Source organism: Mirounga angustirostris, unplaced genomic scaffold, assembly GCF_029215605.1.
Source record: "Mirounga angustirostris isolate CCGP_5_RB_7025 unplaced genomic scaffold, mMirAng1.0.hap1 SCAF_5, whole genome shotgun sequence".
Classification (NCBI taxonomy): domain Eukaryota; kingdom Metazoa; phylum Chordata; class Mammalia; order Carnivora; family Phocidae; genus Mirounga; species Mirounga angustirostris.
Window position 1 is genome coordinate 123987021 of NW_026991713.1, and position 12059 is coordinate 123999079.

The 12059-nt window shown below is 35.5% G+C and overlaps 1 protein-coding gene across 1 annotated transcript in view; it reads left to right on the plus strand.

Annotated features, from left to right (window-relative positions):
- CUBN (cubilin) overlaps positions 1-12059 on the plus strand; it is a 264463-nt gene that overhangs the window by 159384 nt on the left and 93020 nt on the right. Inside the window, exons 37-40 of the mRNA XM_045874338.3 lie at positions 592-797; positions 1914-2098; positions 3806-3998; positions 10494-10691. Of these exons, the coding sequence (XP_045730294.1) occupies positions 592-797; positions 1914-2098; positions 3806-3998; positions 10494-10691 (782 nt within the window). The remainder of the gene's footprint in view (positions 1-591; positions 798-1913; positions 2099-3805; positions 3999-10493; positions 10692-12059) is intronic.

Here is a 12059-nt window from a genome sequence, read left to right on the forward strand (position 1 = left end):
AGTTAGGTCTTCTCATGTTTTCCTAAAGGTACCCAATGTTCTAACCAAACTAGACCTCCCACAGATTTCTAAATATGCCCCACCTGTCTGTGTGTGTGTGCTTTTACTGACATGCATTTTCAGCTCACCATTTCTGCCTTAGATCCAGTTGATGTTTATATTTCCATCTCAAAAAAATCTCTCCATCAAGCTAGCACTGAGCCTTACAATCAGATGTGATACCTCTGCCTCAAAATCTTATAACACTTTTAGATCTGAGGGCACTTAAGATATTATGCCTTATAAGATATATTTTTCCTGTATTCTAGAATGCCCAGTCTTTCCCCCTAGAAAGAAAACTCCTCAAAGGCAGTGTATTAATTGCCTTTGTAGTTCTTTAATAGGCATTTCAACAAATTTGACTGAAAGAAATATTTTGAGTTGGCTCAAAGATATTGTCGTGAAAGCTAAAGAAAGTTTTATAAAGAACAGTTTAACCTAGCAGATGTTTCAGGATAATCCCAAAGCTTATTCTATCAATTTAACCTTCCTAAAGCTTATTCTATCAATTTAACCTTCCTAAACTCTTTTTTCTTTTTTTTTCCAAATTAGAACTTTCCAGTTGGAGGATTCCCGGGACTGTAGCAGAGATTTTGTGGAGGTCCGTGAAGGAAATGCCACCGGTCCCTTGGTGGGGCGATACTGTGGAAATGTCCTCCCCCTCAATTACTCATCCATTGTTGGGCATATCCTGTGGATCAGATTTGTCTCAGATGGCTCAGGCAGTGGCACAGGCTTCCAAGCCACATTTACTAAAAGTAAGTTGCTTCTTTTTTATTGATGTCTTCCAGAAGACATCCTATGAACTAGAAAGGATAACAAATTTCTTAGTAACACACAAAGTTAAGAATAATCCTGAACTCTATTCTCTTAATTTTATTGTATTTGTGGAATTACTTGATCTTGAATTTTATTATAAAAACTAAATTATATATGAATGGCCCACTAAGAGCAAGGGAGAGCATTCTCAATGACTCTAGTATTCTCTTTAAGCTCTAGTTTCTACCTAATATTATATTAAACTTTTTGTATGATATTTTTTAGAGCCTTCTGATGCATTGTAGCTCAGATTTAGTATATTGATATCAACTGTATTTCATTTGTTCTCATCAACTCTATATTCTTCAAATTCAAAATATTTAGTATTATTTTAGGATCAAATTAAGTGCTCAGATATAACAGGGTTTTCTTCTAATAGAATAAAACATGAAGGGGCGCCTGGGTGGCTCAGTTGGTTAGGCAACTGCCTTCGGCTCAGGTCATGGTCCTGGAGTCCCGGATCGAGTCCCGCATCGGGCTCCCTGCTCAGCAGGGAGTCTGCTTCTCCCTCTCCCACTCCCCCCTCTTGTGCTCTGTCTCTAAAATAAATAAATAAAATCTTTAAAAAAAAAAAGAATAAAACATGAAATATTTTTATTTTCTAACTTGACTTTTCCATAACTAGCTATTCTTCATGTGGTTCCAATATGTCAATTTCCCTTATCAAATTTTTAAAAACATGTCCCATTCTTTTGTTAAAAAAAAAAAAAGTTAAATAGGTAAAAATTAGAGAAGGAGCCTGGTAATACCCCTTCGTATGTCCTCAAGTCCCCTGGGGGCTGGGAACCCCTTTTCACATGGGAAGTTATCTCCTCTTTTCACACCATGCAACCTTCTTAGGAGATGGAATTCCATTCACAAAATCACTGTTCTCCAAGGAATTAATAGATAGTACAGAAACCAAAAGGGAAGCAATATTTCTTTCAGTGTTCAGAATAGAAATCACAGTCAATTAAAAGTCTATCCTTTTCAACACCCCTTGCCTTTTGTTTCTTTCGTTTGATGAAAGAGCTGTTCTAAGTACATCTGATTTACTACTCTGTTTTTCCTCCTAGTATTTGGCAATGATAATATTGTGGGAACTCATGGGAAAGTTGCCTCTCCCTTATGGCCTGGACGTTACCCCCACAACTCCAATTACCAATGGATAGTAAATGTGAATGCATCTCAAGTTATCCATGGTAGAATCTTGGAGATAGACATTGAAGCAGCACCTGGCTGCTATTATGACAAATTAAGGGTGAGTTTCTAACTACAATCAATGTTTATAAATTTTGGCGAATTTCTGTTTGCAAAAATAAACCCAAGTTACTGTCTGTTCAAGCATTTGTAAATCACACGAAATGGTCTTCCCTAAATCATGACTGCCCTGTCTAGGTTACTGATGAAAAGGTAATTCTGGTATTAGATTTATTATCTTTGGATTCTATATCTAAGTTTGTTTTAGCATCGTTGTAATTTACCTATTGGGCTTTGTCTATGTATGTGTGTATATCTTAAATATTTATTAAGTATTTATTCTACCTTATATCCCATTCTCTTGTGTATTCTTATGTTAGAGTGTTAAAAGTTTGAAGGATCATTTTAAAATAAATGAATAAATAATTGTGGTGGTTATTGCCATCCAGACATTGGTCATTGCATCAATTTCAGAAACACTATCACATTCTTTTTTTTTTTTAGCCTTATTCAGGTATATTTGACAAATAAGTATTGTGTGTATATATAAGATGTACAACTTGATGTTGCAATATATGTATACATTGTGAAATAATCACCACAATCAAGCTAATTAATATATCTGCCACCTTGCATGGTTATCATTTGAATTGTGTGTGTGTGTGTGTGTTGTGTGTGTGGTAAGAATATTTACGATTTACCCTCTTAGCAAATTTCAAGTATATAATACAGACAGTATTACATATTACAGTATTAGCTATAGTCACATTGCTGCACATTAGAGCTCCAGAATTATTCATCTTGCATCACTGAAACTTTGTAACCTTGACCATCATCTCCTTATTTCCCTCTCTCCCCATCCCCTGCAACCATCATTCTACTTTCTCCTTCTAGGAGTTCAACAATTTTATCAGATTCTCAAAAGGCAGGATTCCATCATATTCATCTTGGGTCTACAGTGTCTCACATAGAATTCAGTACCTAATAGATGCATAGTATGTGTGGAAATCATTATTATGTAGACTGAAAAACTTAGCTTATATAGTAGCTTCAGTAGAGAAATCTGTAACAATTTTAATGAACTTGTTCCAAATTATTTAGAAGATGAAGGAAAGGATAGGAAATGTGGTTGGATAACATTCATCCACATGTGCTGAAAAAAAAATGTGCTCCATGCTATGTGTTAGTAATGATCAAAATGTGTCTCTGTATACATAATTTAATATTTTAAACCAAATGAATAAAATTTATTGAGTGCTTTGAATGTGTGTTGATCCCTTGTAAGCTGTGATTCTTTTGTTGTCATTAATTCTGCTTTCAGTTATCTGTCCACTTTCATTAAACCTTTCCTCTTTCTTCTTGTTTTCTCCCTTTCTTTCTAATTCCTTCCTTTGAGGCCCCAGAACATTCAGTAAGATCTATTGTTGTGCAACCATCTCGGTTCCTACTTTTCCACCCCAAATTTTACTGTAAATCAAATAACGAGCTATATCGCATAGAGCTTGTGTATTAACACAATTCTGCAGCAAAGATAAAATTATTTTAAAACACCTTAAATTTTTGTAATCATATTTTATATTTAATGATGCTTCCTATTTGGACTGATACATAAAATGTTTACTTATTTTTTTCCTATTATGATGAAATTATAATAACATAAGGCAACCTTTCAGTTTTCTTTTTTATGAAGAAAAATAGAGGTAATTTCCTAAATTCAGGGCTCTATTATCAGTTTTTCTTTCTTTCTTTTTTTTTCTTTTACATGCAGATTTATGATGGCCATGGTGTTCATTCCCGCCTAATTGGAACTTATTGTGGTACCCAGACCACAACTTTTAGCTCCTCTAGAAATTCTTTGACATTTCAGTTTTCTTCCGACTCTTCAGTCACAGGGAAAGGATTCCTTCTGGAGTGGTTTGCCGTGAATGTCTCTGTTGGACCTTTACCTACTATTGCTACAGGTGTGTTTGGTAATAAACGAAATTCTGCTTAGGGGCTGATATGTTTGGGCTAGTCGTTCAAAGGGTCTTACCACAACAGAAGCCAAATACATAAATGACTAAGAAAAGTAAGTACAGCCCTAAAGCCCTTCCTCCGTATGTTCAGGTGTTCTCTTAATTTCATAAATACTGCATTTTGTAAAAACCGTACATTTGCTTTTTAAAAATGTTGGTTTCCCATTATATGTTTTTATTTTAATTAAGGATTTGATATCCATGAGGCATTCTATTTATAATTTCTTTCTTTCTTTCTTTCTTTCTTTCTTTCTTTCTTTCTTTCTTTCTTTCTTTCTTTCTTTCTTTCTTTCTTCTTCTCTTTCTTTCTTTTAGATAGAGAGGGCACACAAGGGGGTTGGAGGGGCAGAGGGAGAGGGAGAATCTTAAGCAGGCTCCACACTCAGTGCTGAGCCCAATATACTCAGCATGGAGTCAGCTGCAGGGCTGGATCTCCCGACCCTGAGATCATGACCTGAGCCGAAATCAAGAGTCAGATGCTTAACCGACTGAGCCAGCCAGATGCTCCTACTTATAATTTCTAGAGATCCCTTTAGATATCTCTGAAAATTTGATTTGTAAATACTATGCATGCTCACACACATACAAAAACACACATACAACATTATGGATCAACTAGTAGGGAGAAGTAACTGTGTTTCCTCTATATTTCATTTTAAATGTACTTTTAGAAATACTTCACTTTCTCCTTAGTTGGTTGCAAACCTTAATGTTTCATGGTAAAATTAGCCTAATTGTTAAAGTTTTATTTTACTATGTTTAAGACCTCCTTAATCCCCTCAGTAAGCAGTGTGTGGGGAGACTAATTTTTCCTTAATAATTTGTTTAAACAATTTTTAATGGCTTTTATGGGGTGACATAAAGGTTTGACAGACATTTCTTGGAGGATATTGTCAGTCCTTGGTATAGAGTTGACCCTTGAACAACACAGGTTTAAAACTGCATGGGATTAAAAAAATCCACTTATATGAGAATTTTTTTCAATAAACACAGTCATCCAGGGCTGTAAATGTGTTTTCTCTTTCTTGTGATTTTCTTAACATTTTCTTTTCTCTAGCTTATTTATTGTAAGAATACAGCTTATAATACACATAACATACAAAATATGTGTTAATTGACTATGTCATCAGTAAAACTTCTGGTCAACAGTAGGCTATTAGTAATTAAGTTCTTAGGGAGTCAAAAGTTACATAGATTTTTGGGGTGCCTGGCTGGCTCAGTTGGTAGAGTACATGGCTCTTAATCTCAGGGCCATGAGCTCAAGTCCACATTGGGCATGTAGCCTACTTTAAAAAAAGTTACATGGTCGGCACCCCTAAACCCCTCATCCACAATCAACTATACCTGATTGAGACACGTTACCATAGGTTCTCATTGAAGAATATTCAAACTTTGAACTTGTTCTAAGACTACACAGATCCTAAAAGATTAGAGTCTATTTTTTTCTAGCTTCTTGGGAATTTGTATTGGCAGAGAAAAATTATAAAGGTATAATTCATACTTGTTTTTATTTAATGCCCCTAGAGTATTCTGTTCTGAGATGTTATTTTCACCTCCCTTACAAGATGCTACCATAATATTAAATATGAATTTCTTTCCAAAAATATTAATCTACTTATCTAAGAGCAAAGAACCATTAACAAGCTTGCCAAATGTAATTTAGAGCTATCCATTTAATTCTGGAAAACTCTCGTAAGTAAACTTGAGCTAAGCTTTTTTTGTATCCACAAATCTCAAGTTAGAAAAGGAATCACTTATTCATGCAAAATATTATATAAACAAATATAATTTAGTACTCAAAAAATGAAAAATTTTCTTCTCATACTTATGCTCTGTAATTATATGATTTAAGTGGATAAGCAAATACAGTATCATAAATCTCATTTTCCTCAGTCAAGAACAGGGGAAAAGGAGGGGCGCTTGGGTGGCTCAGTTGTTAAGCATCTGCCTTCGGCTCAGGTCATGATCCCAAGGTCCTGGGATCGAGCCCTGCATCAGGCTCCCCGCTCCGTGGGAAGCCTGCTTCTCTCTCTCCCACTCCCCCTGCTTGTGTTCCCTCTTTCACTGTGTCTCTCTCTGTCAAATAAATAAATAAAATCTTAAAAAAAAAAAAAAAAGAACAGGGGAAAAGGAAAGTGAAAAGGTAAGAGAATTTTATAATTTACTAGGTATCTAGAACATTCTGAAAGATTCATTAAAACTAAAAAAAAACCTTAACATTTTAAAATGTATTAATATATTGAACATTGTACCATCAGCATTTCTTACACATACATAGGTTTAGTTTAATTCAATAAACATTTATTGAGGATTTGTTATAGATATACCAAGATGACTAAGTAAAAAAACAAAGATATGATCTCAACTCTCCAGGAGCTTAAAAATAATTGGGAAAAACAAAGTATTCATATGTCTGTTAAATAACAATATAGTAATTAAATTATTTAATGACAAAGCAGGTGGTACAGGCAGAAGAAAAGCAAGCAAAGGAAACTGAGCTTAATGTGACCTAGGATCATCTGAAGGAAATTAAACCTGTCAAGTAGGAAAACGTTAGTCGGCATATCAGTCAGGACATGTTCAGTTATGTTGCAGTAACAAATGATTCCAAACTCTGAATTGCTGAAAAACAATAGTTTCTTTCTGGTTTGTGAGAAACATCCCTTTTAGATTAACTAGGTGCCTTGTCATCAGTATCATTCCATAACACAGACCTGACATTGTCTGGGGCATTGACTGTGATCATGGCAGGAGGACAGAGAGCCCTGGCATATCTCAGTGTAAAAGTGCTCATCTTAAAAGTGACACAAGTCATTTTGCTCATAAGTCATTGGCTCAAACTGGTCAAATGACCTCATTCAACCACAAAAGTATCAGGATGTGTAATTTCACCATGTGTTTGGAAATGAGGATAAATGAATATTTGACCAAAAAGACTAATGACCCATCGTTAGTGTGACAACTGCCTTTTATAAATTCAAGATAAGAAATATTTCACATAAAGGAAAATCTTAACATTTGAAGACACTGAGTAATATTCAGCTCTTTCACTTGAAAATTGCTCTCATTTGTCTCTTTTTTCTTTACTTCCGTAGCCTATGTAGTAATAGGATAAAGGAATTAGGACGTAGTCCTGTAAAATTTTACACTCACTTCCTGGTGGTCCTAGTAAGATTCAAACATGTACTGATATAAAAGTAATAAACCTCTGGAATGGTGGAGTAAGGATCTCTGAAAATCCATTCCTGTGTAAAAACAATGAGAACATTGTCAAAATCAACTTTTGAGAACTCTGGAAATTAATCAAAACTTGCTACAGTCTAAAGAGTGTTTATTCAAGGATGATGGCTAAATCTCAGTGAAAGAGTCAACTTTCTGGCATCTTAATTCTCCCTATTTCCATCTCTGCCCTTGCCTCAGCTTTGTAGTTGCCTTTCAGTATCCTCACAACTATGGTAGTTGTGAAAAACAGCAGCCTAGCAACTATTGGAAGGGATAGAACAGGTTTGGAGCTATAGAAAACACCCTATTCCCTAGGAATTACCATTATCTGACCTATCTGGCAACTTCCTAGGAGAGCTGCATTCTCAGGACTTGTCTTCATTTGACCTGCCTCAGAGGTTGCTCAGTGCCAGTAGCTCTATCTCTAGTGTGTTTGTGGAAAACAATCAGTGGCAATTGTTTAACATCACAATTGCATGTGGCAGTGATACCAGCTGCAGCTAACAGAGACTGAATAAAACTGTAAAAGAAAAACCTGGGGAATGAGATATTCATAGGGAGCTTTGGAAAACTCTGACATACATCTGGGAATCTAGAAAGCCACACACACACGCAGAGCTGTGCACATGTCCAAGAAAAGACACAAGAGAGCCCTAAACTCTTACCTCTATATGATCTTGAGGATCTGTGTAAGCAGGAAACAAAGTCTAAGGCAGAGTTGTAAACTGCCTGCTAGAGCCTTAAAGACTATTCCAACACACATAGATTTTGAATTAGCTATCATAAATATGTTAAAAAGTTAAAAGGAATCATGTCTAAATAATTAAAGGAAAATATGGGAATAATGTATCACCAAATAGAAAATATCAATAAAGTGATAGAAATTATTAAAAGAAAAAAACCCAACCAATTAGAAATTCTAGAGTTGAAATGTATCATAATTGGGAAAAAAAAAAAAAAATCCCTGGGGAGGCTCAAGGACAGATTTGAGCAGGCAGAAGAATGAATCAGTGAACTTGAAGATAGATCAATTGAGATTAGCCTGTCTGCTAGAAAGAAAGAAAAAGACTGAAAAAACTATCAGTTATACTAACATATGTACAATGAGAATCCCAGAAGAAGAGGGAGAGAAAGCGGAACAAAGAATATTTGAAGAAATAGTGTCGGAATACTTCCCAAGTTTGATAAAAAATATTAATCTACACATCCAATCTCCAACATCCAAGAAGTTCAGTAAATTCCAAATAGGATAAACTCACTGAAATCCACACCTAGACACATCACAAAATATCAAAGCTGGAGAAAAAGTGATCATCTTCAAAGGACCAAGAGAAAGTGACCTATCATATAAAAGGAGTCCTCAATGAGATTGCTACCTCCCTTCTCATCAGAGACCATGAAGGCCAGAAGGCAGTGGAATGACATATTCAAAGTGCTGAAATAAAAAGACTGTTGATTAAAAATCCTTATCTATCAAATGTATCCTCCAAACTAAGGAGAAATTAAAACACTCCCAGATAAATTGAAAATTCAGAGAATTTATTGCTAGCAGATATACTATACAAGAAATTCTAGTGGGAGGCCTTCAGGCTGAAATGAAAGTACTATAGCATGTTTTCACTACTACGAAACAGTAAAATAACGACATAAGTAAATATGAAGATGTTATAAATGTACTTTTGTTTGTAGATTTTTTCTTCTGCTGTCTGATTTAAAGACATTAAGCAATGACTATAAAACTATGTTGATGGGTTTGTAATGTTTAAATATATAATTTTTATGACAATAATAGCATCAAAAGATGGGAGGGTTGGAATGGAATTATATTTGAGCAAAGTTTTATATACTATTCAAACTACTAAATTAATATTAATCCAAACTACACTGATTCAAATTAAAAGGCTAATTGTAATCCCTAGACAACCACTGAGAAGATAACTTAAAAAATATATAGTAAAAAGAAGAACAAGTGAATTAAAGTGGTATACTAAAAGACATATATTTAACACTCACTAGGATGGTTATAATCAATAAGACAAACAATAACAAGTGTTGGCAAGGATGTGGAGAAATTGGAACCCTGTGTATTGCTGGTAAAAATATAAAAAGATATAACCATTTTGTAAAACAGTTTAGCAGTTCCTCAAAAATGGAAACACAGGGTTACCATATGATCCAGCAATTAAATTCCTAGTCATATACCTAATGGCATTGAAAACATATGTCCACACAAAAATTTATACACTGAATGTCCATAGATGCATTATTCATAATAATGAAAAAAGCAGAAACAACCCAAATGTCTAACAGCTGATAAAACTTAATGTGGTATATCCACACAGTGGAGTACTAGTCAGCCTTAAAAATGGAAATGAGCGAATGAAGGAAAATGAAGGAAATACTGATGTGATGCCTGCTGCAATACGGATGAACCTTAAAACATGATGCTAAGTGAATGAAGCTCACCACAAAAGCTAATCACATATTGTATGAATATATATACATGAAATGTCAAGAACAGGCAAATCCATAGACAGAGGCAGAAAGCCAATTAGTGGTTCCCATGGACTGCTAGAGTGGAAAACAGGCAAGCTATCAGTGTTAATGGGTTTGAAATGTCTTTTGGAATGGTGAAGGTGTTCTAAAATGATCAATGATGGTTACAGAACTTTGTGAATATACTAAAACCCACTGAATTGTATATTTTAAAAGGGTAAGTTTTATGAGATCTACAGAATAGTTCAATAAAACTAATTTTAAACAAACTGAGTCAGAAATAAAAGCTGTTGTTATACATTTCACCAAATTGAAAATTATTTCAAGGCTGCCCAGATATAAATTACATGGTGAATAGCTATGCTGAAAAAGTGAAGATTGAAGTCCAGAGGATACATAAATAATAGTAACAATAGAATCATAATAGGGTCTTCTACATGAACTAACTTCATGCTCAACAAATAACAGACACTAATCAATAAATGGGGTGTGTGGCAAAACTATGGTGAGAAAAGCAGAATAAAGTGTGTTTTTCTTACACAAAAAATTAAGGGAAATCACAGCTGTGTGAGTCAGCAGGTTTAAGAAAATATTTCTAGATTTCTTTAAGAACTCTGTTTTAATTAGTTGTTTCCTCTAGGTTCAGGGCCGCCACTTTAAAATGAACGTGCTACATTCTCTCCCATGGGAGGTATTTCATAGGTGTTATTTTTTCTTCAACAGGTGCTTGTGGTGGCTTCCTGAGGACAGGAGATGCGCCGGTCTTTCTCTTCTCCCCAGGCTGGCCCGAAAGCTACAGTAACAATGTTGACTGCATGTGGCTTATTCAGGCTCCAGATTCTACTGTGGAACTTAACATCCTTTCCCTGGACATCGAAGCTCACAGAACTTGTGACTATGACAAACTTGTCATAAGAGATGGTGAGAAACATTTAAACAAAACAAAAAACGGCCAAGTTTCAGCCCTCACACATATTTAGTTACATTCAGTTATGATAATACTTGTTCGCTGTCTCCATCCGTTTTATATGGAAGTTCCCAGATATCATGGTCAACGAAGGCACCAGAGTTGGCTACAATTTCTAAAGAATGTAAGGAAAGTATTAAATGTTCTGTAACAAACGAATGCACATACTATGTCAGGGACAGCTTTACATTCCTAAGAAAAAGCCCTGCCTTTAGCTTAAGTAGGAAGTAATGGTCTGAGTTTCCAGGTGGTGCTGCTTTCTTGATGAAAGGCCTTGGAGATAAATTTTGATATTTTAGACCTATGGCTTTCAGATCCAAGTGTGAAAAGGCGTATATAATTGCAATATATTCAATTCTCTTTGTCTACTGAATCTTTGGGTAGAATAGTCAGAATTAAGGGCTAACATTTTTTATCTTTTCCTCTATGCACAGGTGTGGTGTTGCAATGCAATTAGCGGCATAATACTAAGATGCAACATGTACAAAATTGTGCTTCACAATTCACATGGCTGGAGAAGAGGAAAGCCCCATCCTCTGATCAGTGTTTCTCACAGTGCGGTCCCCAGACCGGGCCCCGCAGAATCAGTGTCACCAGGGAACTTGTTAGAAATGCAAATCTTTCAGCCACACCCCAGACCTACTAAAGTAGAAACTCTCCGGATGGGTCCTAGATCTGTGATTTAAAAAGCCTTCCAGGCGGGCCGTGTTTAGGGTGAGGAAAATAAGGCAAGATTGCGCAAACTGCAGGGTCAGATTCTACCTTGGTTTAAAATTTTGGTATTTTGACCCTTTTACATTAAATTTTAATTTTTAAAATATTGCACTAAAATATGACTTATCTTGATTTCTAAGGTCTTTGGCCCCTCCCTGAATGTTGCCCGTGATGCGAGTACTTCACTTGCCTGACCCTTGTCCCTGCCTCCAGATGATACTGATAGTCTCTAAAGTTTGAGAACCACTACCTGCCATGTTAAAGACATTAAGACCTCACATGCCTACCTAGACAACAGGGAACATAACTAGGGAAGTGTTAAACTGGAGAACAGCCTCAAAGGAGCAGCTACTAAGAAGGCAGGCTCAGTGTTATTTAGCTTCCTGTCTTCTAAGAGATATGAAAGATACAGAATTTTCTATGGATTTCCCAATTGTTAGATTTTGGAAATTAATGAAAAATGCTTCAGAGCATATTGTGGACCAAACATGTGTTTGTTTTTTGCCCAGAGGTTACTCGTATGCAAGCTCTTGTCTCCCTAATCCCCTCAACCCTAGACTTTCATGAAGTACAGTTAGGAAATGGCAGAAGGGCTTTATTTTCCTTCT